At 45.0% G+C, this 24,992-nt stretch overlaps 4 protein-coding genes across 19 annotated transcripts in view; 1 reads left to right on the forward strand and 3 right to left on the reverse strand.

Annotated features, from left to right (window-relative positions):
• The window catches only part of rcan2 (regulator of calcineurin 2), a 42,580-nt gene extending 39,287 nt beyond the window's left edge, over positions 1-3,293 (reverse strand). The window contains exons 1-2 of the mRNA XM_048986130.1: positions 3,136-3,293; positions 355-572 (exon numbers count right to left, since the gene is read on the reverse strand). Coding sequence (XP_048842087.1) covers positions 355-570 — 216 coding nt within the window. The 5' untranslated portion in view covers positions 571-572; positions 3,136-3,293. The remainder of the gene's footprint in view (positions 1-354; positions 573-3,135) is intronic.
• Positions 3,294-5,472: 2,179 nt separating this feature from the next.
• Positions 5,473-19,195, reverse strand: LOC125714424 (24-hydroxycholesterol 7-alpha-hydroxylase). 6 transcript variants are annotated; one of them, XM_048985025.1, is made up of 12 exons: positions 18,843-19,076; positions 16,706-16,841; positions 15,990-16,161; positions 15,377-15,526; positions 14,286-14,379; positions 13,963-14,058; positions 13,767-13,857; positions 13,229-13,362; positions 13,042-13,137; positions 10,904-10,992; positions 6,342-6,429; positions 5,473-6,028 (listed from the first exon to the last, which is right to left on the reverse strand). In XM_048985025.1, the coding sequence occupies exons 1-12, from the start codon at positions 19,017-19,019 to the stop codon at positions 5,960-5,962; spliced, it is 1,392 nt and encodes a 463-aa protein (XP_048840982.1). In that variant the 5' UTR covers positions 19,020-19,076; the 3' UTR covers positions 5,473-5,959. The 6 variants fall into 6 exon arrangements, 5 of the variants coding, with proteins under 5 accessions (XP_048840982.1, XP_048840983.1, XP_048840980.1 ...); XR_007383684.1 differs by having other exon boundaries at positions 5,968-6,028; positions 6,342-6,591; XM_048985023.1 differs by lacking the exons at positions 5,473-6,028; positions 6,342-6,429 and adding exons at positions 6,598-7,998; positions 19,083-19,195 and having other exon boundaries at positions 18,843-18,919.
• On the reverse strand, positions 8,005-10,830 carry LOC125714425 (collagen alpha-2(I) chain-like). 10 transcript variants are annotated; one of them, XM_048985034.1, is made up of 3 exons: positions 9,115-10,830; positions 9,010-9,044; positions 8,005-8,910 (listed from the first exon to the last, which is right to left on the reverse strand). In XM_048985034.1, the coding sequence occupies exons 1-3, from the start codon at positions 9,211-9,213 to the stop codon at positions 8,133-8,135; spliced, it is 912 nt and encodes a 303-aa protein (XP_048840991.1). In that variant the 5' UTR covers positions 9,214-10,830; the 3' UTR covers positions 8,005-8,132. The 10 variants fall into 10 exon arrangements, with proteins under 10 accessions (XP_048840991.1, XP_048840989.1, XP_048840993.1 ...); XM_048985032.1 differs by having other exon boundaries at positions 8,005-9,044; positions 9,185-10,830; XM_048985036.1 differs by lacking the exon at positions 9,010-9,044 and having other exon boundaries at positions 9,150-10,830.
• A 93-nt stretch (positions 19,196-19,288) lies between the features above and the next one.
• slc25a27 (solute carrier family 25 member 27) lies at positions 19,289-23,342 on the forward strand. 2 transcript variants are annotated; one of them, XM_048985038.1, is made up of 9 exons: positions 19,289-19,611; positions 20,410-20,555; positions 20,891-20,975; positions 21,266-21,388; positions 21,489-21,601; positions 21,732-21,816; positions 21,937-22,029; positions 22,357-22,459; positions 22,548-23,342. In XM_048985038.1, exons 2-9 carry the CDS (start codon positions 20,468-20,470, stop codon positions 22,617-22,619), a joined length of 762 nt encoding a protein of 253 aa, XP_048840995.1. In that variant the 5' UTR covers positions 19,289-19,611; positions 20,410-20,467; the 3' UTR covers positions 22,620-23,342. The 2 variants fall into 2 exon arrangements, with proteins under 2 accessions (XP_048840995.1, XP_048840994.1); XM_048985037.1 differs by having other exon boundaries at positions 19,290-19,611; positions 20,379-20,555.
• Positions 23,343-24,992: the final 1,650 nt, after the last annotated feature.

A 24,992-nucleotide genomic window follows, 5' to 3' on the forward strand; every position in this document is an offset into this window, starting at 1 on the left:
TCCAGAGCAATAAGACAAAAATATGGGCAGCAAAAAGCGTGTTTCTGTGTGTGTGTGGGGGGGGGGTGATGTAATACCCACACCACATCTGTGCTAATTTCCAGGGTGGCTACCAGAACCCCCATCCCTACTCATTTCTCTAATAATAAAGCAGAAGGCAAAGCTGTGTTAAGCTCACCTCTGCACGCACCCTGTGTCACACGGCTGCATTTATTCTCACTTTACATGCATGCAAAGGCAGCTTTTCTGGTCTATGTAGCCTACAAGTTTCTGACAATTGAGTAACATATCGAAAGAGGGGGGAAAAAATGCAACAAAAGCCACCTATCTCTTCAGCGAATGGTTCAGTCTTACCTTCCCCTCCTGCTCCTCAAACACAGACTGGTCCACATTGCAAGCAAATAGGGAGGTGGGCAGATCGTTGAAGTCGGTGATGTGGTGGAGTCCGTCGTCCAGCAACGGGTCTCCAACAGAGTTCTGCAGGACAAGCAGCTCCTCTCCGCCCAGGAGATAAAAGTGTTGGTAGAACGCGGTGTTTCTCATCTTGGGGAACAAATGCTCTCCTTTCATGACTGAAAAGCATAAGTAGAAAAAAAGTATCTAAGGCATCTTGAGGGACTTAGAGAGATTCTCACGACAAGCTATCAATCCTCGATTCTTTTGGAGTCAATACCGAGGCATAAATTTGAGTTTTGGACCGTGGGAGGTTAAATCACACAAATTCAGCTTTGTGTCCCATCCCTTCTCTGCTTTCTTTATCTTATTTCTGATCTTCAAGTTGCTTGCCTCCTTAAGTGGCCCCATCGTGGCTGAAATTTTCATGATTTTGTGAGATGGGGGGGGGGGAGCGTGCTGAGTAGAGAGAGTCAGGTGACGAGTGTTTGTTGCACTAATTTTGCTTGTTCCTCAGTCCCTCTGATGTGTACAAACTCATGTGTTCTGCAGTCACGCTCTGCACAGCCCTGAAAGCAGGTCCCACATTCCCATCGGGGCTCTCTCACGTCCTGCCGACCCCCCATCTGTTTTCCGTTTTGTGCCCCTAACCCCACCTCTGCCAAAAAGTCCTTTGTTTCTATCAGTAAAGTTCCCAGTTCCAGCCCCAGCCTCACGTTATGTCATTGTGTCTGCCATCCTGACTGGAGACCATTTCACTGGTTGCCCATAATGCAGCAGTGGCTGTCCAGTACAGTGCCCACTTTTAAAAATGCCCCCAAGCAAATGAAAGCAATAAATGATTGCCATTAAAAGAATTAGATCCTTTAAGAATGGGAGGGGGGGTGGCTTGGGAGGCGCACTTAGTAGGGTGTCACTTTTACTAGCATTTCATCTACTGCTTGAGACACTATTTTGTGATCAATGACCCATACCACCCCCCCCCCAACACACACACAAGCATGTCCACACCATGCAGCCATAAATGGAGGACCTGAGGTGGTCTAAATCATTCCCACACTGAATAAACCGTGCTAAAAATAGACCAAAGGCTAATGAAATGAAGAGATCACTGGACACATGATTAAATTGCAACGTTCCAGTTGACCCCATTTAATTTCTATATACGCCTATTTGGAAGCTAGCCTTAAACAATGGTATGCATAACTTCGCTATCGAGGGCTGCTGAAACTGCTCATACTAGTGTCTTTCAAAACAGAACTCAATACAGGAATAAAGACACCGAAAACGGGAGTTATTTATAGGTCTCCTTAATGCAACACAGTAAGTACTACGATCAAATTCTTGCGTAAGTTTGTTATGGTCCGTTGTGGTTTCTTAAAGCAATTCATCCGAATAACTTGATATGCAGTGTAGCACCGGGATCTTAAATTAGGTAACGCACCAGAGACATTTTAAAAGAAAAACCACAAGAAAGCGAAACGGGGCCGTAACTTTTTTTTCGGTCTTATTTCAGCTGCAAGGCGCTAAGATCCGGGCCGCAACTTTTTCTGCAGTTCGCGCACTACAGGGATATAGTATATTATTAATTAATAAGCGGCAAGGTATAGAAAGTGCCCTTTATTGTAGATCTACCATGAAAGTACATATGTCTATCAGGAATCATTAATTAAACTGTACACGATGTGACTCATTACGTCATCCCCCCCCCCCACCCAAATGACCCGCCGCTATTGGACTCCAGATTGTTATGCATGGGATCTGTGCGAATCTGACCCCAGCATCAGTTACCTGGGCGAAACCGGACAGATCTGCCCACTCACTCCCTTCGGCAGGAATAAACAATTACCTCTAAAAGCATCAGGGATGTCCGTGCAGCCGCATGCTGATTAAAAATTCATTTCCGTGATAATACCAAGGACAACACAAACAAATGCGATGGGAGGAAAGCCGTACTTATACTTTTTATTGTTATTTTTTTACTGGACAGGGTGTTTCATATATAAAACTCTTTATGTTAAAAGTGCTCCTATGCATTCAAAGGATTAGATCGATCGAACGGAAACGCGGACAGTGGGAACACTGTGAACAGTGCAACTTGTAGGCTCGATTGACTTGTCTCTGACGCCAGCCCCAGTTTCATCCATCCTACAGTACGCCCCATAATCAGGACAAAGCCCCTGTGTAATACCTTAAATGACCTTGCTGGCAAAACATCATGCAATATTTTTCTTCTTTATTATTTTGTTACCGGTTCTCCATTTCGTGCTTTGACAGTCAGACATAATACACCTGTTCCCGCGGCAAAACTCCGTGCAATAAAAACAATGAACGCTATGCCCTTATCCAGCAATAAATCTTCATTAACCCGAAATATCACAGAAAAACCCAAGTGGTCTTACTGACCGCATCATCAAAAAGTCAACTGACGTATTTACTTAAACCCGTTTGCATTTAACTGCTTCGCGTCCTCCTCGCTGTACTGTATCAAGCCAAACAGGCTGGAAAATTAAGTTCAGCGGTTTTAATTACGGGAACACCCCAATTAACATCTAAAATTCTGCTTTTGCCTGCTTGAAATAGAGCAGCATAATTTCTTGAATGGCTTCAGTAAGTTGTCTAGTGCAGGGGGCACTTTTCCCCATGCAACGTTAGCAAAAAAGGCAATAGTGGGTACAATTTGCGTCACCAGCGGAGATCCGTGGCCGCAAGAGAAAGCGGCGAGCCGCTTCCCCCGCTCACCTGCGCTGCTGTAGCTGTCCGGTGCTGTCGCCTGTGCCTCTGCCGCCTCACTTTCGCTTTGTGAATCAACCTGCTGTTCCAGCTGCGAGCCACTGATCTCCTGACGTTAATGCGCTCGCTGCGACTCACCAATGACTGGCCTCCGGCGCTCAACTGATGTTCGCGTTACCCAGTAATGAATCACGCCTCGGTCCGCAGGGGGCGCGTTCCGGCCAATAGGATGCCGCCGTGCGGTGGCTAAAAAAAGCTGGGGGATCGACGGAGGTGCGTCAGCGCTGTCGCACCGGCGGTGGGATGTCGCCTGGGTTGTGCAGCAGGTGAACCGAGCCTGAAGACTGGCGGTGGCATCTTCTTCATCAGTACACGGCTGTTGCTGAGCATCTCTCCCGTTTGCCAAAAACGGATGGCAGTGATTTTATAAATATGGTTGCCACCGAAATGACAGATTTCCTCGTTGGAATTAGGAATATGCATATCGCATATCCGCAAAGCGTCATAAAGCAAATCAATTAACTGTAAATAAATGATGTTCCAAATCTATAATTAAGTGACTAACGCTAATTTTATATATATATATATAGATACACATACAGAGCGCGCGCACGCACACGTATTAGCAAATGCACAAATCACACATAACTTCAAAAGCATCCATTACATTAAAATATTATTTTAACAGGAGCGCCTACACATCTTTTTTTCTTTAAAAGTTTGCTTGCATAACAGACCTTGTGGCTAAGGGAAGCCGTTTTAACATTAAATAAGTAGGCAGCATAGTAATTTTAGATATGAGCATTTCAGACATAAGTAATTCAGTTCTTACTAACAGGAATGACGTCACTTGACTTAGTTAAAGATCTGAAGATATAAAGTGAAATCTGACTAAGAGAATTTATAGAAGAATTTATCTGACTATAGAAGTTATAGATATCTTCAAATACAATTTTTACTAGTAAGAATAGACTTTTGGATATCTCCGATTTTCATTATGATTAGTAAAAATGCAATTCTTCCTAGGAAAAGCAGAATTGTGGATATCTAAAATACAATTAGAGACTGGAAAGGGGTGTGTTTAAGTGTTATACAGTTGCTATATGTAGCAGTTTTAGCATCCCATTACAAACGTCTCTGTTTCTCAAAGAAGCTGCGAGAAACACGACACTTTCATTGTTTAAATGGACGAAAGACGACCAGGACAAAGTCTTTATGTGGGATGTAGAAAGGGAAAAGAAGCTCGCCTCCATTTCTGACGTGACATCAACCCGAGGAGTGGAAAGACTCTCGTTTTGGAAGGAAATGTCTCAAATTAAACCACCTGATTTACTTCCCATGCCACGCTTTCATGGGTCTTGGTGTCCTGGTGTAACTCGGGAAAAACTTGACCACGGGTACCATCAGCGCATCTGCTAATTAGGGTAGGTGCAGGGATCAGAATTTCTGCCAGAAAGTACCATTGAATTTCTAGAATCAACGTCCCGGGCTCTCCAAACACTACTGTGCATGGCTATTATTACGGATGTTTCTGCTGCTCTGAAACAGAAGATCGGCCTCTTACACAACAAGTTATTTAAAACCGCCAGGATCTCGTAACACAGAGGGCCGTACAGGTGCAAACGCCTTTACGTTTCCATCCGTCTGTCTCCCGACTGTTTTTTTCTGGTCAAGGTCACACACACCCACTCATACACTATGGGCAATTTAGAGACATCAATCAAGCTAACCATGTCCTTGGGCTGCCGTGGGAAACATGGTACCATGAGGAAGCCTGCTTGATACAGGGAGAAACACACAAACTCCGCACACACTGTAGAAACGAGATTTGGACCCCAAACCCCGGAGGTGAGGTAAGCGTGCCATCATGCCAGTCCTGTTTTTGTGACATAAATACATGTTTTTTTCTTGGATAGACAAATAAAGGTCACTCTTGGCCAATTAGAAATATGCTTATAAGCGTTCCGTGTAATGAGGTAATAAAAAAAACTCAGCTGCTGTTAATCATAGGATGGCACAGCACAACGGAGATGTCCACGAAAGATGGCGAATTTTAGTCCCGCTAATGGATAGACAAATATATAGACTACATGCAATGCTGTGCGTCACCATGTTTGTTGCAGCATGAGTTAACTGGACTGGACATCAGATAGAGTTTAAGAGATGATAGCCACACTTCCTGAATATGAGGAGAAAAGACCTTTAATCCTTCAATCACCTATTTTAAAAGCTCTTATCTGGGTGTGTATTTAAAGATAAACTTTATGAATCAGTGAGGGGATATTAAGTAAACTGTATATACTTAAGCACACATTTTATATAAGAAAAGGATCAGACAAGATAAGATCAACTATATTAATGTATGCTTTTAATGCTTAGTTTTCATATAATGGCAAATATTAATTATACATTTTCACAGACTCAGCATATGAAAATTGTCCTCTGTATAAAGATTTATGGCTTAATTCTGTCCTACACACTAAATATGACAGGCGCTGCAATGGTTATAAAACAATGCAACAATTTCTTAAAATCTGCATCACTTGCTCTAGTTTATTGCTCAAATTACATTCAGCTGACATGTTATTTAGATTAAATGTTCCCAGTGATTTTTTTTATTTGCTTACTGGTAACCAGTTAGGCTCCACAGATGTCTCTAAAACTCAGTGTTTACAGAATGAATTAAAATTCCCAGAGTTTTCCTGCCAAGGTTAGCTACTGAAGAGTAAGGCTGTTCCTGATGCAACATGGCGTGGTCCAAGGTCTGGTGGAGGACAGACTATTTCACACACAGGTTCCTGAATGCCGCAGCGCCCCCTGTTGGTGCGGCACACTACCTGTGAGCATACTGCACTGAGCAGGGGCCATCTGGCTGCTGGGTCCCAACCAGGTGGAGTGAGCTCTGCAAATACAGCCAACATTGCATGATTATATGTCATTTACCATTTTTGCAGAGATATATGCAGTTTTTTCCCATCTTTTACACATTATTAGAGTTGTATATAGTTTGTACAAAAAATATTACTATGTACTCAAGAAAATATATTCCTACAAATTTAATACGTATGCAATATGTATTCATAGAAACTTGTGAAACTTGTTAAAAACCAAAAAACCAAATTAAGTGTGTTTAATTTTACTTTATATTTTCTATTGCAGTCAACTGCACTTAACAGACTGAGATCTGCTACAGAGATCTGAAGCCTTGTGCTTACAGGATGAGGCACGGGGTCCAGGAGAGTGAACTTATACTTAAAGAGGATCAGGCAGATGAACATGTGGATCTCCATCAGGGCGTAAGACCTGCAGGAACAGGAGAGGTTCCTTTCAATGTCTGACCGCCATGGGGGCCACTGTAGAGAGCAATCAGTAAAATAACTGCCCTTAATTCTTTGCTACATCCCACATAACGTCAGGGGTATTCCTCAGCAGGGAACTGGACTGGATCCCCACTGCTCTGGGTACCTGTTTGTGAAGAAGAGACCCAAAGAACTCAAACTGGCTCACAATCTAACCGATGTGTTAGACGGCAGAGACCCTCTCCCTCTCACCGCTCAGTGGTGATCTCATCTCACCCTGCCGCCCACAGGGCTGTGACTCTGCCCTACGCGCGTCAGTGCTGTCCAATGAAAACCTGCAGCCCATAGTATTAAGTAATGCAGGTGGGCTGACACTGCATGTGTCAAAGGAGCTCAGTGCTAGTCTTCAACCCTCCCAAATCGGCATAGAAATTGAGTGTTGGGGGGGGGGGGGGGGCGGGGTTAACTGGTATTATTTTCTTCAGACAAATTCGTGCATATTTGTACAGTATTTAAAAACAGGTTCAATATCAGAGCATGGAAGATGGAGTGATGCAGAACTGTATGTTGCGCAATCTGACATCGTATTTTCAGTATCGCGTTAGCATCCCGACTGAGCGTGACTGACGATTGACTCATCGCCCCTGGTTCCCAGAGGTAGTTTAAATAAAAAAAAATTAAAAAAAACAAGACAGGCTGAGGTGGGAGGAGCTTCAGCCTGACAGAAGGGTGACGATTCACTCATCTGAGCTGTGCTTCCCGCAAAGCTATGGCAGCTGGAGACTGAAACTGTATGGGAATGTGAGTGTGTGTGTGTGTGGTGGCAGGTCGGGGGAGGGGAGCGGGTGCTGATGCTGAATGCAGCTGTATCACGGAGCTTTATCTGTCATAATAACCTTGAGGGCAGCGAGCAAACAATGAGTCATGGTGGGCTACCGTGTCAATGACGCACACAAGCAATCTCCCGTAACAACACTGCTCTGGAGAAAACGGGAGGCTCTGGCACCCGTGCCTCACACTGGGGTTGGAGGAGGCCTTTTTCTGTCCCTCTGACATGAGGGGCACGCTGCCAGGATACAGGAGGAGGAGGAGATTTCATTTGCTGTTTTTTTTTTCGTGCTAAGATCTCGAAATAGCGAAAAACAATTACGTCGTACTAACGTATAGAGAAAAGGGGTAAAATGAGGATTCTTATCTATGCATCCGTTCAGGAACCTGAGATATCCGAAAGATGTCTGCGCTCATGCTCTGCTATTTGAGGAAGTACACAGTACCAAGTGCATTTCTGTCCTTCAAAACATGAAAGAGCCTTTTTTTTTTGTCTTGGATGTTCCTCAACTGTTGTCTGGACTTTATTCACATGTTCCTCAAAGCGGGGATGAATTCTGGGAGTCTCTCCAGGAGAGTGATGTCTGTTGCTGGTGCCTCAGACCCTGGTGAACATCTGCAGCTGGGAATAGTCTTCTTGTCCCAGCCCTGCGCTGAGCATCGCAGGCTGCCCCCGGCCATGCGGTCGCCCTGGAGACCTCTGATGATAGCATTGCCTGGGTCCCAGGAGATGCCGGGGTGGGGGCTGGTGAAAGGGAATGTTTTGAGTACTGCATACAGCCTATGAGATTGATAATGTGAACAGTGTGGCAAGCAAGGGAACTGGCTCAGGGAAGAGGTCATGGGCAGAACATCAACCTCCAGACACATGCAATCCATTTAACCCCAATTCTTATTTACCAATACCTCCACCCTGCAGTCCCAGAGTGCCAGGTGCCCACCTCCACCCTGCAGTCCCAGAGTGCCAGGCCACCACGTCCACCCTGCAGAGTGCCAGGATTCCACCTCCACCCTGCAGTCCCAGAGTGCCAGGCGCCCATCTCCACCCTGCAGTCCCAGAGTGCCAGGCGCCCATCTCCACCCTGCAGTCCCAGAGTACCAGGCCACCACGTCCACCCTGCAGAGTGCCAGGCTCCCATCTCCACCCTGCAGTCCCAGAGTACCAGGCCACCACGTCCACCCTGCAGAGTGCCAGGCTCCCATCTCCACCCTGCAGTCCCAGAGTGCCAGGCCACCACGTCCACCCTGCAGAGTGCCAGGCTCCCATCTCCACCCTGCAGTCCCAGAGTGCCAGGCCACCACGTCCACCCTGTAGAGTGCCAGGCGCCCATCTCCACCCTGTAGTCCCAGAGTGCCAGGCGCCCATCTCCACCTTGTAGTCCCAGAGTGCCAGGCGCCCATCTCCACCCTGCAGTCCCAGAGTGCCAGGCCACCACGTCCACCCTGCAGAGTGCCAGGCCACCACGTCCACCCTGCAGAGTGCCAGGCCACCACGTCCACCCTGCAGAGTGCCAGGCCACCACGTCCACCCTGCAGAGTGCCAGGCGCCCATCTCCACCCTGCAGTCCCAGAGTGCCAGGCCACCACGTCCACCCTGTAGAGTGCCAGGCGCCCATCTCCACCTTGTAGTCCCAGAGTGCCAGGCGCCCATCTCCACCTTGTAGTCCCAGAGTGCCAGGCGCCCATCTCCACCCTGCAGTCCCAGAGTGCCAGGCCACCACGTCCACCCTGTAGAGTGCCAGGCGCCCATCTCCACCCTGCAGTCCCAGAGTGCCAGGCGCCCATCTCCACCTTGTAGTCCCAGAGTGCGAGGCGCCCATCTCCACCCTGCAGTCCCAGAGTGCCAGGTGCCCATCTCCACCTTGTAGTCCCAGAGTGCGAGGCGCCCATCTCCACCCTGCAGTCCCAGAGTGCCAGGCGCCCATCTCCACCCTGCAGTCCCAGAGTTCCAGGCGCCCATCTCCACCCTCCATTGATTACTAGGCCTCCTTCTCCCATTCAGAACCCAACACTGAAAAGCTTCATACAAATTGCACTTTTGTAGAACTGATGGTTTTTCTTTCTTTTAATATAGGCAGCTAAATAATGGAAATTCTCTGTATTATCCATCATTCAAATTCATTGTTTGATACTTCCACAATAAAAAAAAAAAAAATTTATTCATTTATCCAACTATCTGTCCATCCTGTAGACGCTTATCCTGGTCAGGGTGCTAGAGACTATTTGATCCTGCACTGTTAAACAACCGTGACTTCCTTTAAAAAGACCAACCACCTTTCCTTGTCTATAACTGTCCTGAATTCATCCTCACGTTTGGCCTTGCGGTCATGAATTAGTACTGATATTAAAGCGTTCCCCAGGGATGATCTTAATTAGCCCCTGAGGACTGTGTATATTTGGATCGCCATCTTCTCCGCGGCCTTCGCATGAGACCAATGTCTTTTACAGTCTTAAAGTTACTTTCCGTAACAGAACTTTTCTCGCTTCGTGAGAGTACAGCCCAAAAAAAAGAGAAATGAATAACAAAAGGCTAACAGACGCTAAAGCGGCAATGGCAGCTTGCTTTGCTACGATAGTAAGAGGTTATTAAACATAAAAGTCACTGAGCTACATAGCAGGCAGGAAACGGGATGAAAGGCAACAGGAAATGAAGGAGCTCAGCATGTCACACATGTGCTACCAGATGATGCTGCGGTTAAAATGGAGCCTGGGGGGGGGGGGACACTTGGCACTGATGGCTGATTCCATCCTGCATTGCTGTGCATGACAGCAGCGCTCTAAGCAGTACAGGCTTCCTTAGAGTTCTTTCTCCCTAATCACACAACTTTGACATAACAGCCAAGTCGTTATTAGAGATGTAAGTTAATTTAGTGCCCAAAATAGTTTTTATGAAATGTATTTTACAATTACGGCTCTGCATATACTAGAGACAATACAGTCTGATGGCTAAAATCTAATGCTTGCTGGCTAACAATTTAAATGTCTGAAAAATTATTATTTGCATATATAAATATAAACATTTTGACAAACATTAAATGAACTAAGAATTGTTTGCGTGTTACAATGTCAATTTAACCGTCAATTTAAAATTGGCTCCAAATTTCATTATTCTATTAACTTTAAGGAACAGACTTACTGAAAGCTGTTCATTTTGTTATTATCAAAAGTCATTAGATTTGGGTGATAATTGTTGGTTGCACTGTAAAAAACAAGTCAGCGTGTGAGCCCCCAAGCTCAGTTTTATTGTTCATTAACATCTGCGTGGTTCTGGAATCATCCATCCATCTATTTCATTATATTTACTTGTTTAAAAATAAACTATAGATGCTAAAAAGAAAACTTCCTACTATACATAAGGACGTTTACTTATTTGAGAGTGTGGTAGCCAGAAGCCTCATATCTACGATGAGATGTGTTATACGAAGGAACAGATTTAAAATCACTGAGAAGCAAACATACTGAATGGATTACCGCATGCACAAATGTTTAGAGGCAAACCTGACATATTCTTTGCAGTTAGACCATACCCCTCAACGCAGGCATACGGAACATTACAAACTCATTCAGAGACTCCCAAACTTACCAGACCTCAAAACACAAGATGGCCGATTGTCTTTTGAAGATGAAGCTAAAATGTATGTTTGTCTAACCTTCCTGGGCACTGGTTACGTCCTCCTCCAAATGCCACGAACCCTTCCAAGAAGACATTCTTTTCTAAATCTGCCTTCTCCCACCGTTCCTGTGGGAAGGAAAGTTTTATTGGACAAACAAGACTTCCTTATTAAAATCAAAGCCTCAAGCGTAGCCTCTGCTCTAAGGGCTGACTCTGAGTGGGTCTGCATGATTCTGAATGGGGTCTGCCTGACTCTGAGCGGGGTCTGCCTGACTCTGAGTGGGTCTGCATGTCTCTGAGTGGGTCTGCATGATTCTGAGTGGGTCTGCCTGACTCTGAGTGGGGTCTGCCTGACTCTGAGTGGGTCTGCATGTCTCTGAGTGGGTCTGCCTGACTCCGAGTGGGTTTGTCTGACTCTGAGTGGGTCTGTCAGACTCTGAGGGGGTCTGCCTAACTCTAAGAGGGGTCTGGCTGACTCTGAGTGGGTCTGCCTAACTCTAAGAGGGGTCTGGCTGACTCTGAGTGGGTCTGCCTAACTCTAAGAGGGGTCTGGCTGACTCTGAGTGGGTCTGCCTAACTCTAAGAGGGGTCTGGCTGACTCTGAGTGGGTCTGCCTGACGCTGAATGGGTCTGCCTGACTCTAAGTGGGGTCTGGCTGACTCTGAGTGGGCCTGCATGACTGTGACCATTTTTTTGCTGAATGAGTTATTATGTTAATACAGTGGTCCTGAGTCGTCACACACTGGCGCAAAAGCACAGGGGCAGATAAATGAAAACACAAATAACCAGCCTGGTGCCAGTCTGAGGACACAAAAGTTCACAAAATATAGAGGTGGGCAGACGGAAAGGGACTGGGGAATGTGCCATCGCTTTGGAAGTACTGCCAAACTGGAATATATATTGGAAATCTCCAACAAGGAGGGTCTAAGGCACAGGACAGCAATACTTAACCAAAATACTTCATTAATGCATTTTTAAATGTATAGGGGAGTCAAGCTCTCTATAAAACATCTTAAAAAATATGCAAAATACTTTCTGCATCTATCCATTGAGGAAATAAAAAAACAGGGAGAAGAATGGGGACAAGAGTAAGCACTTATGATGACAGTTTTGCTGTCACCTGCCTAACCTTTAGCAGGAATTATTTTTCCCCACTAAAATACGGACAAAGAAAATGCAAAACCCAGAATTTCTGCTCTGTCCAGTTTTCTGCATCCTGTTCCCGGATTCCCATCCCATCCATCTCGGTTTTAATTTCTGACCCTAACACACACCCCTACAAGGCTGTACACTTATTAACGGCAATCCTTTCTCCTCAGATAACCCTAAACGACTGAGACCAAACCCGCTTTCTCCACGAGGCCGTCCCTCCGCGCAGATCCCTCCGGAACAGTGACAGGAACAGACACCAGCTCCCGCATGTCTCTTCAAGTCCATTCAAAACTCCAACACTAACTCGGCTTAGAAATATAAAACCTGCATTCTTGTTGTTGCACCCTGTTGAGCACAGCTACAGGTAGGATAACTCTACAAAACAGGGGAATTATGAATTATAATAGGGAGAGTGGGGATCGCTGTTGATCAGCAGGACATACAATGAGAGTCTGGCCGATTTGGTCCACAAGGGCTGTTTTTATGTGGGACAAAATAACCTTTTCTGAAAGCTGCATTGTGGCATCTCTGCGGACTCCAGCTGGAAGATTAATAGCGAAGGTAATTGTTCTGCTTCCCGCCCCCTGCGGCGAGCGGCATTGTTCAGTCTCACGTCACAGCACAGCGTGGGGGCCCAGCCCTCAGCCCGCCTATCGCGTGGGGGGGGGGGGGGGGGGGGAGTGGCGGAATAAAGCTTGCGGACAAAGCGGGGGGACAGTTATTTGATTGGCGGGCTCGTCATCCACACCCCCTGGTGGCTCTGTTTCAATCACAGCTCTCAGGCTAATTTACACAAACAACAGACACCCAGCTGCCTGCAGACAAGACACTCTTTTATCGTGCGGCGAATTCAAACAGAGATACGCAGACGTCAGCCTCGGAGGGCCCAGCGGATGGTCAGAACCAATAATCCGATGCCATGGATGCTCCCTCCAATGAGTGGTGCTGATTAACACCATTTGGGAATCAGCAGCCCACTGGGAAGACTCATGCTGTAGCCGTAGGTATAAAATGATAACTCACTGGCCAGAACTCTTCCGGGTCAGGGAAGAATTGTGGGTTCCGGTGAGCCCAGTATGGGGACAGCATCAAAAGGTCCCCAGGTGGAATGATGTAGTTCTGAAAAAGAGTACACCCTGCGTTCTTGAGAGATCCTAGGTGTCTATGCTCCCCCTCGTAGTAATGGAATGTTCCTGTGGTAGCTTTGTACCTGTATTTGAAGGGGACGGACCACCCGTCGGGTGATAGCCCCCGGGGCACGGAGTCGGATGGCCTCCAGGATGCAGCACTTCACATAAGGTGTGCGCTGTAGCTCGGCGGCTGATACGGACGTCCTATCCGTGCCTGCGGAAAAATACCACACAGGACCCCTGGCACATGGCTACTAAACCACCTTCTACAGTTGCTTACCTATTTCTCAACAAAGAAAAAACAACTTATCACTTGATTTAATCCTTTTCGTCACACTCGTATTCATAAAATGGACTGCCCTCCAGGCCCAGTCTATAAGAATCGTCTTCATATGTGAGCTGTGATTATTCTGACCTCTGCTGTACATCAAGGGAAGTTCAGCTACTGTTATCACACCGTATGTATTATTCAAAACTCTATCAATTTGTAGTATTCACCTTATAACATAAGAATTTAAAGAAAAAATCTTCTGAAATACAGGTAAAAATCTGTATCTCCAGTAATATTCTCCTTAAAAAAATGGAGAGGGGGACTTTATACATCGGCGGATTGTTTACTTTGGTCTTTGAGGGCTGTACTTATCTGCTCCATAGCTTTCTGGTAGGCCGAAGGATGGGACAGAATGAATGCAACGGCCCAGAAAGTGATCTGAAAACAGAGGACTGTTAACGGCTGAACGGGCCACATGATCCCACGGCACGATGACTCATTAGTGGAAGACGTGTGCGTCAGCCCGGCGCTATACTCACTTACAGGTATGGCATTGGCCAGCGATGCCCACAGCATGAGGAGTGCATAATTGGGCAGGAATCTGTCTGTTACTGTGGCCATGAGGCGCTGAAGCAGGGTCTGTCAGCAGACGCATCAACACAACAGATAAGCAAAGGATTAGAGCATGATCATTAGAGTACGATGCACGGTATCATGTAAAATTCCATATTCTTTGGATTAAAATCCCTGGCATGTATTTCATATACAGTCAGATCACGGGGGAAAAGGGAAAAGACTTCTGCTGTTTAAGGACCACAATGCTTAGTTGTGATGGGTGAAAGGAAAATGTTTGTCCCGGCATGGACCTCGGTGCTCGCCTCGGACGGCTCACTGCCTCGCGCCCTCATGACCATTCTGTTCAGCAGGGATAGGAGCCACTGTTTGGATTTAGCCCAGTCCCTGCATAGGTACACACAGCGAGTGGATATGAATGAGCTCCGCTCCGCATGCGTACATAAAGAAGCACAGATCTCACAAAGGCATCCGCAATCATCTGGTAAATGCGCCTTAAGGCGGCATCCAACTTCCGAGACGTGAAAAAGGAAGGAAATTAGATTGTTTCACTAACATATTATGACATAAGGGTATTTGTTTTCTGCTTCAAGGTTCTCAACTGGTTAGGCTGACCTGTGTTGGAAGGGTTACCAAACAATTTCAAAGGAAAACCAAGCTAATCATTCCAAAGTATACAACTAATTATCGACAAACAAAAAAAAAAACTCAGATCACTGGCAATCTACTGTGAGCAGACGGCCCCACCAAAGTCTGCCTGAAACACACAGTCTGCCTGAATGACAACCAAAGACGTCTCCAGGAGTTCTGGCTTAGCAATAAAGCATCTACATGCATCTCTTGCCACAATAAATGTCAAGGCGCGTGAGTCAACCGTCTGAAAGAGACTGAAGAGATGTAAAGTTAAGAAGGAGAAAGACTATCCAATTAAAGAGAACAAAATTTATAGCTGAAGTTTTCTAGACATGACTTGGATATAGAATAAAATAGGAATGTCAACAGTGGAGTTAGTAGGGCACAAATGCTAGACAACATGTCTGGCAAAGAATAGCGGTGGGGAGGGGGGGTTGTGGTCTGGGGCTCCTCCAGCCAATGGCAGAAGACAATGTGAGGCCACCTGTGTAAAACCTGAAGGTGAGCTGCAAATGAGTCAACAGGACAGAGATCCGATGTACTTGAGGAGACCCAGAACAGAACAGACTGAGAAATTGAAATTGAGGGTTTTGGAAAGGTAAAGCCCAATGCTAATGCTAATGCTAACCAAAAAGCCATTTTTCCATTATGGGCTTATCGGCAGGTGCCAGCCAGCGTACTCAGGGTTAGCTCTACATTTACACCTACGGTAGGACGTCTTTCCATCCCTCTTTCGGGAACTGCTGCTTACCTCAGGAAAATGTCAGGCAGCTGGCTCCCGTGTTCGAAGCCCTCGTCGTAGGTCCGGAACATCTCGATGAACTCACGCACAGCGGCGGGGCTGTTGGGGGAGTTGCGTTTCCCCAGCAGGTTGCTAATCACTGCTGGGTACATGGCGGCCCTGTGAAGCAGAGCATGACAAGGGGTGAATCTCAATATGTGCACTTCACTGTACTTGTGCTGTCATGTGCCCGTTTTACATCATCTTCCATTGCTGAGTGCCCCAGAGTCATTCTTGGAAGGCAAGTTGGCAAGACCACGTTTTTGCTTCCCCTCAGCTCCCAGCGCACCTGTATCAGGTATTTGGTGTTTGTCATTGGCTAGGAGCTGGGAGGGAGCAAAAACGTGGACTGTCCGGGGTTCCCCGAGGACTGGGTTGGGAAACACTGGGCTAGCAGACAATAATAAATTGTACATGGATGACTCGCATAGCTTACAGTTAACAATGTAGCAAGAGTAAAACAGTGTGGGATTAAATAGGTTTATAAAGAACACCAAATTAGCTGCTTAGTTAATGCTTAGTTAATGTTCCTGTATCCTGTCTTAAGCTTAAGGGAGAATCAGGTCCACACGCTGGAATTTACCTGACCAGGTCGCACAGTTCTCCAGAACCGCTACGCCCCAAGAGCGCCAGGTGGGTGTTGAACTCCTCGCACAGGTGACCAGACAGTTGAGCTTGAGCCTGAGTCAGCTTGCCCTTGATCAGAGGGTTGCATGCTGGGTGAAATCTATAGAAGCTCTCCTTGCTGATGGAGGCTGTGTGTGTAAAAACAAGTGTTTCATATACAGTGCTTATGGGTATTTGATTGGCATATGGGCATTTAATTAAAAAAGCCTGGAAATACAAAATAGCGTGTGGACTTTAGGTAATGTCCCTGGTTTAAGTGGTAGTTTAATAGTGTTTCATCATTTATAATATACAGGCACTAGCATGAAGGAACAACACTGTTACCACCAAAAGGACAGCACATTTGAAATATCAGATAATTAAACAAATCTCATCTCTCTGGATGACACAATGAAGACCGTAATGACATTGTGTAATGAAACTAAAATCCAATATTCACCACGTAGCCACTGTCATACAGTACTGGGCAGTGACCAAAAAAATTCACAAAGATACGCAAAGATTAAGTATGAAGTCTATTGGACAACATTATATCTTAATGCTTTCACTAGTCCTTTTTGGTCTAAATTTTTATTAAATTCCAAACTGTTTAAATTTCATTGCATTGATTTTCCCATTTTCATCTAAAAAGCCACCTCTGGATTGTCTGTTGATGCTGATGCCCAGTCTTACCCGTGTGGTACACAGGTTCCTGCACTGCCTGCTCAAAATCCACATCCTTAGATGTAAAGAATGTCCGAAAATCTTTATGGCAGGTCACGAAAGTCAGGCGCTTTCCAGCAGCAAACACAGTGAAGACAGGGCCGTACTGACAAGTAATAAAACACATTTGAATCACAAACCCCATTTCCTGAAAAGTTGGAATATTTTCTAAAATGCAATAAAAACAAAAATCTGTGATGACTTAATTCAGGAGAATCTTTCTTTAACTAATAAAAATACAAAGAAAAGCAGGTGAATTTAGAGATGAGTTGTCATTGTTGACACACACAGTGCACAACAACAGAATGCATTCTCTGCATTTAACCCATATGTGACATCATGACATAGCAGGGTGCAGCTAATTCAGTGCCTGGGGAGCAGGGCTTGCCGGTGGTACCTTGCTCAGGGTACCTCAGTGGTGCCTGGCTGGTCAGGGACTCAAACCTGCAATTTTTCAATTACAAGTGCACTTCCCTAACCATTAAGCCACCACTGCCCACCACCATGATTGTGTAAAAGTAGCATCCATCAAAGGCTCAGTCTCTGCAAGCACGGATAAGTCATAGTTCACCCTTTGTGCCAAAATTTTTGAAAACCATTGTCACTTAACTATCCGTTGCATCCAGAAATGCAACTGAAACTGTATTATGCAAGGAGGAAGCCATACGTCAACTCTCTGCAGAAACGCTGGTGAGTTCTCTGGACCTGAGTCCATTTCAGATGGACCGAAAAACTGTGGAACTCTGTGCTGTGCTCAGATGAGTCAACATTTCAGCTTGTTTTCAGAATAAAATGGGTGTGGGGTTCTCTGTGCCGAAGATAAAACCATCCGTCCAGACTGCTATCAGCAAAAGGAGCAAAAAGCCAGCATCTGTGATTGTATGGGGGTGCATCAGTGCCCACGGCATGGGGGAGTTGCATGTATGTGAAGGTGTCACTGACTCCAAGGCGTATGTTAGGATTTTAGAGAGACATATGTTGCCATGACAGCAGCATCTCTTCCCAGCATGTCCATGCTTATTTCAGCAGGACAATGCCAGACCACATTCTGCATGGGCTACACCAGTCTGGTTCCATAGACACATAGTGCATGTGCTTCACTGGCCTGCTGCTAGGCTAGATCGATCTCCAATTGAAAATGCATGGCACACCATGAAGAGGAGAATCAGACAACAGTGACCATGGGCAGCTGAAGTCTTACATCATGTAAGAATGGACAAAATTTCCAATTGAAAAATTACTACGATTAGTTCCAAAACAATTAAAAAGTGCTATTACATAAAGGTCTGTGTGAATTAACATATCTCAGATTTTTGTTTTTATTGCAATTTGGAAAATATCCCAAATTTCTGGAAATGGGATTACTAAAAAAATGAATGAATCACCTTCACACACAAGACAGGGAAAGCAGGTGGAGTGTACAATAATAAAGTCAAGTTTTGTCAATAAGAAAGCATGTTTCAACAACGTGCACCTGGCCTGGAATAAATTGTGTGTTTCTTAACAACACAGTTGCTACGGATATACCAAACTGAGTCACTGGTATATAGCGAAGAGGAAATGCTGTCCCAAATTAAATTTTTCTCGCATGCTTTACTCTTTTCCCAACATGTCAGGACACAAAATATCTTATTATCAAAGATAGATTTTTGCTGAGTGTTGCAACATCTTAATGACTGTGGTGCGTATAGTGAGTTAGCTAAGCCAAAGACCGTGACTTTTAGACCGAAGATTTTTAGATTCAGTACCAGTAATTATCTGACTCACTACCTTGTAGTAAATGCAAAACGTATTCTTACTAAAGAAATACTACCCAAATTCCCAGTCAGACATAATGTCAGCTAATGTCAGCTCAGAATTTCCACCTGGAATCAATAAAGTTGATCTGGATATAATCTTAATCTTAATCTAATAGTACAGACAATAGGAGAAAAATACACAATCACTAAAATGTAGAAATACATTACTGATCATCAATGCTATATTATTTACACATATTTTGATAGATATAATTTTTACAGAGTTCTAAATAGGATTAGATCTCGAATGACTAAACAGTCACGAAAAGAATGTATAAAGACTACAAAATTATTACAGTAACTTTTACCTTTGCCCTGGCTTGTGCGATAAAATCAAGCGGCGCTTTTCCAAACTGAAATGCAGCTCCAAACCACGGGATCCATCCTGTAATGCATGGAGGATACTTCACTTTTTTCTGAAGAAACAGCACATATCCTGAACTAAAAAGTATCAGCAAACACAGAAAGAGTATGATTAAATCCATCACAAACGGATGATCACTTCTCTCTGACAACCGAATCTTTAATCCTAAGTGTGACAGCAGTACCTGTCAGATATAGGAGTCGAGCTATAGGCTGACATGGGCATAAAAGCAAATACTGCCATCCAATCAAGCACAGGAAAGCGGAGCTCGCCATTATGCATCTTCGATGGGAAAGGTAGTTCTTTAATGCCAGATAACCGTTTCAGCGAGCGACGAATACATTTATCTAAAACTACATTGACCTAACTTCCGGTTCATGGTGTTTTGATAAAAAGCCGGGCGTCCCGAAGAGCTGAGTGGCACATCTACGGAACTTGATTGGCTGTGATGGACTTTGTGCGTTTATTCAGAGCAGTTAGTTTTACCGCAAAGTGAGGAGTCTGTGGTTAGAAATGGTTCCTTGAATAACTCGACGTTTGTGTTCTTTTGAAAGGGGACAATACCAAACACCGAAAATAATTTTATTTCTGGATAAAATTGTTTGATTTCGAAATGGGATTCTTTCAGGGAGATACGTCGTCTGTCCTGCTAGAGTGGCCGCGGACGGCAAAGTTCATCTTGTCCGCGTGCGCAGCTACAGTTGCAGAAATAGGTAGCCGGTTTACGATCATGCAAACGCTTTACGGGGCCCCTCGCGCAGCTCGCGCTGGGATCTTGAAGTAGCTCTTCACTCGCACCATAGGTAGCATTGCTCTTTAAATATTTAATAATATTGTAAAATTAAATAAAATATACTAAACTTTTATAAATGTGCATAGACAACTTTTGATTGAGCATTGGACGGGTTGAAGTCTCCACCCATTTAAGAGAGTCCAGGGAGTTGTATTGGCTGGTTTTGGTTACTCACCATTCCCCCACAATTTACGCCCATGAGCGTGGGTATATTTTATTGGAATTCCACTTATCGTGAGGAATCCAAAAATATGTATTTTACTAGGGACCCCGAAAAGCGTACCGCAACCTACTAATTAGTATAATTGTAATGGCTTGTAAATGTGGTATACTCTGCAATTTTAGCCAATATAAATTGGCATCTGAAAACAACGTAGTTACGTCTTTTTGATTATCATGTTTTATTCATGACCCGGAACTTTTAAAAAATTACCGATAGCTTTTTGAAATTTTTCCCGACAGCAATTTCAGAACTTGTCCATCACGCAGTTTATTAAAACGCTGTTGGTGTTGACTAAACGAGCTCAATTAATTGATAATGCAATTTATTCTCCATGTTTAAGTTCGTAACTTATGACATCGTATCATTTTTAGTCAGTGTATCTCTGAATGCAGCATGTTGCTCTGAAAATGCATTATCGTTAAAATTGGTATTATTATTTTGCTGTTGATTTGCTTCTGTCCTAGTTACATTTCCTCTTGACCTGACAAAAACCAGACTGCAGATTCAAGGCGAGGCAGCCCAAGGTGGTAGTGGCGGACGTGCTTATCGAGGGATGGTGCGCACGGCTTTTGGGATCGCTCGCGAGGAAGGGCCCCTGAAACTGTGGCAGGGTGCCACCCCAGCCATCTACAGACACATAGGTATTCAGGCGTTATGACACTGGAGCAGATATCAGTTCAGATGATCAAATGTTATGATTATATTAGGTGTAGCTGCTCTCCTTCTAAGTACTTATTTCAGTTTGCTATGAAGTCTTGTCTTAAGCTTCTTGGAAATGAAAAGTTTCCAAGCTACCTGTCAGAGTAATTGGAATACTGCACTGCCATTTTGGGGGTGTGATTTGTGTTGGGAAGGGCAATCTAACACCTCTAAGGGCTTCATCCATGCCCCCCTCACACTTTTACTGTACTGCTGATACGTCATCATAGCGCAGAGGATGTTTGCAGGCTTTAACCTTCATGCCCTCCTCCTCCAGTGTATTCTGGTGTGAGGATGGTGGCTTATGAACAGCTGCGGGAATCCCCACTGGGACGGAATGAGGATTCCAGCTTCCCCTTCTGGTGAGAGGATGCATGTCACTGCACATCAGTATGTCGTCTTCCAGCTACTTATCCAGTGCAGGCTTCCAGGAGGGGCCCAAAGACTGTCCCAGTTAGTACAGGGCACAAGGTAGGAGACACCCTGGACAGGATGCCAGTCAGTCACAGGACACACACACACACACACACACACGAATAGTCTCAAAAGTTGTGTAACCCCGGGGTTCATATCCTGCTTCGGTAATAAGTCCCTCTGGATCCTGACTTACTGCTGACTGCAGCTTTTGGCCGACCCCCCCCTCCCCAAACAGGAAGTCCGTGGTGGGGGGCATGCTGGGAGGGGCTCTCGGCCAGTTCATGGCCAGCCCCACAGACCTGGTGAAGGTACAGATGCAGATGGAGGGGAGGCGTCGGCTGGAGGGAAAGCCCCCACGGTGAGCCCCTCCCACAGCACAACCACCACCAAAGCCAATATTTAGCCAGCGCCAGACAGACTTTGCTCACTTGGTCTGAACGGCACCTGTATTGTGACAGAGTGAGGGGGGTGTACCATGCCTTCGTGAAGATCATCTCGGAGGGAGGGGTTCGAGGACTCTGGGCAGGATGGGTCCCCAATGTGCAGAGGGCCGCCTTGGTAAATTTAGGAGGTACAAGACAGTCCCCATTATGAAATAGTTACCTTGCATCGAAGCATCGCACATTGAAGAGTAATGCTTGCCGTCAAGATAATGGAGATGTGGCACTGAAAAGGACACCGATTACTTGTTCCTCACGCAGATCTTACTACGTATGACAGCGTGAAGCACTTCCTGCTGAGAAATACCACCATCCAGGACAACAGTGTGTGTCACGGATTGGCAAGGTATTCGCCGCGGTCTTTCGCTCTGCCAATGGACTGCCGATGGTTCGTTTTGTCGGCGAGCTGATTTATTTATTTATTTTCCTTCTTTGTTTTTTTTTTTTTCTTTATTTTGCACCTCAGCACCTGTTCAGGTCTGGTGGCAGCTACCATGGGGACGCCTGCGGATGTAATCAAAACCAGGATCATGAACCAGCCCAGGGACACTTGCGGCAGGTTAGCATAGCAAAACGCTCCCATGCAGAAACTGGCAATGGCAAGCGGCCGACGAGTAGCAGAGTTTAACCTTTGGAATCGTTTCTATATGTGTTTAGTCTTCATGCACCAGATCACACAGAATGGGAGACGTTATTTGGGCAGAAAAAAATAAATGCCAAAAATAGACAGGCTGTCTCAGAATACATAGCATTACTTAATTTGGGGAGACTCTTGTCTTCATGAATGAATAGTCTTGCCAAAAGTTTCATGTTTGTACACCTGTAGTCTTTATAGGAAATGTGTTGTAAGTGATAACAGTTCCTGTTGCATTTTGTGTCTCGTCAGAGGTTTACTGTACAAGTCCTCACTTGACTGCCTCCTGCAAACTATCAGAGGAGAGGGATTTATGTCTCTGTACAAAGGCTTCCTCCCCACCTGGATGAGAATGGTAAACTCAGGATTATTCTGCTTGGCTTTGCTGTGTCCTCCAACCATCGGAAGACGCATTGATTACACTGTCACTGTCCCTTTCCTAGGCCCCGTGGTCCTTGACGTTCTGGCTGACCTATGAGCAGGTCCGGAGGGCGACAGGCGTCACCTCGTTTTAGAGCCTGCGGAGTTTTGCCCTGGTGCCTATTCCTACCTGAGACATTGTTCTTGCCTGTGGATGGCCAAGTGAAAATACAAGTGCCATTACACAAACTGCCTTGCGAAGACACGGGTGAATCATTTGAACGTTTTAGAGCCAAGCTTGACTTTTTTTTTGTGGTCTGTGTGATATACCTGGGACCTTCTTCATTTTCCAAGATAATTCATGCCAGTGCCTGACATGCATTGATACTCAGAAATAATATTCACCCAACCATATTCCAGCTACTTATCCTGGTCAGTGCCCAAGATAGGGGTACACACACAGACATGGGCACATATACCCTCACAATCATGGGCATATGTGGGCATTTCAGAGATACAAGTTAGACTAACTGCATGTCTTTGGACCATGGAAGGAAACCAGAATACCTACAGGAAACCCCAATGACAAAGGGAGAATATGCAAGCTCCATGCACATAGAGCAAATCCTGTCCCTACTGCCCATTCAGCCACCACACCACCCAGATACAATGAAAATGTCACATTGGAGTCATTGATAGATTCTGTATATGATCAGATGTTGAACGGATAGGGGGTACAGCGGTGTAGTAGCCAACACAGTTGCCAGGGTTCGAGTCTCCACCCCAGGTTTATATGGAGCTTGCATGTTCTCCCCAGATGGATGGATGGATATTGAGCAGGTGACAAACAGTGTTATAAAAAAGCTCTTTAAGTTTGATTGTTTTTTTATTTTGATGTAAATAATTGTCTGGCCCTCAACAGCTTCAACAATTAGACAACTGCAGCCTTAAGTGATACATAAAACATCGCTGTCACTATTTGACAAATAGTAAGCAAAAATACAGAAACTATGGGGAATCGGCCCTCAATGCTTCCATAGGACTTGAGAACTTATTGGCCATGTGTTGCTAACAAAATGCACTTGATTGGCTGAATGCAGTGTTTAACAGCAGAACTTTGGCAGTCGTGGTCACAACCCCACCAAGCAGGAAAAGATCTCAGCAATGATCTCAAAGAGAATCTCATTCAGAGTTATAAGGGCGTTTTCAGTTTGAAACCCGCAATTCTAGTGAGAAAGATGATTTACAAATGGAGAACATTCGAGACATTTGCCAGCTCCCTGGGAGCGGACGTCTCACCAAATTCAGCCCAAGGTCAGATCGTATAATTCCTGATGAAATTGAAAAGAACCCAAAAGCCACTTTTAGGGATCTACCGGCTTTAGTTAACAAATGTCAAAGCTCATGACTACGCGATTAGAAAAAGACTGAACAAGTATGATGTTCACAAAAAGGTATCGAGGAGAAACCCCTTCTGTCCAAAAAGAATAGCTTAGGGTTTCAAAGCTGCATCTGAACAAACCATGAGGACAATGCACTTTGGACACATGACACAATCATCAAGTACGGTGGCTGGAGGATAGATTGAACTTGTTTCTTAGGCCAGAGACCTGAGTGCCTTGTGATCAAGTCGACAATGACCTCATTTATATAATTATTCTAGGCTTAACGGGTAGGCCACCTGCTTGACAGCTAAAGCTGTGGTCACACAGATATACCAGGGCTGTTCAAATCAAGGTCCAAGCACTGCTGATGTTCCAGCCTTTCTTTACCCCTAAGCCGGGTGTGAAGCCTCCGGCCAATCAGAACCAGAATTTATTAAACTACCTGTCAAAACTGAAAACAAGCCCTGTGTTTGGAACTGAGGTCCGAGTTGAAGAACCCTGAAATAGACTGACCCCAAGATGTCCAGCAAATCTACTTGCTACCTTGAAAGTGATCTTTAATTCACTGCCTCTGTGTATGAATGTATGATACAGTATGTGTGGATTGTGAATTTTACTGTACTTTCAAAATAAATTCTATGTGTTGTAACAAAGTCTATATATATATTCATCCATTAAAACCATTATTTCTTTGCATCATTTTGATATATCCTGGGACAGATGCAAAAAATAAGTACTAAACACTCTACTAAGGTAAACTTAAGATGTTGATCTGTTGTACCTATAGCACACAACCGTATACTAGAGTAATAGCCTGCAATTCATTCCATCTGTCTATCCATGGGTCCCCTATAACTGCTTATTCACTGCAGTTGCTGTTACCCTGCGTCTCAGTTCAAATTAGTCTACAGGCTGATACCATAAAATGTTAATCAGAATAAACTCTCCTATCAGTTACTGTCCCCGAAATGACACTAAAGGCAGAACAAAGTACATACAAATAGCTTGAGGCAAGGCCATTGCATTTTTTGAGCGGAACCAGCGATTGTCAACCTGTCGGAACGAACTAGAAAGTACGAGCATTTTATTTTTGCACAGGTCCCTGCAGAGGCTCCGTAATATTTGTGCATCATATCCGTGACA

This window comes from Brienomyrus brachyistius, chromosome 19, assembly GCF_023856365.1.
Source record: "Brienomyrus brachyistius isolate T26 chromosome 19, BBRACH_0.4, whole genome shotgun sequence".
Classification (NCBI taxonomy): Eukaryota; Metazoa; Chordata; class Actinopteri; order Osteoglossiformes; family Mormyridae; genus Brienomyrus; species Brienomyrus brachyistius.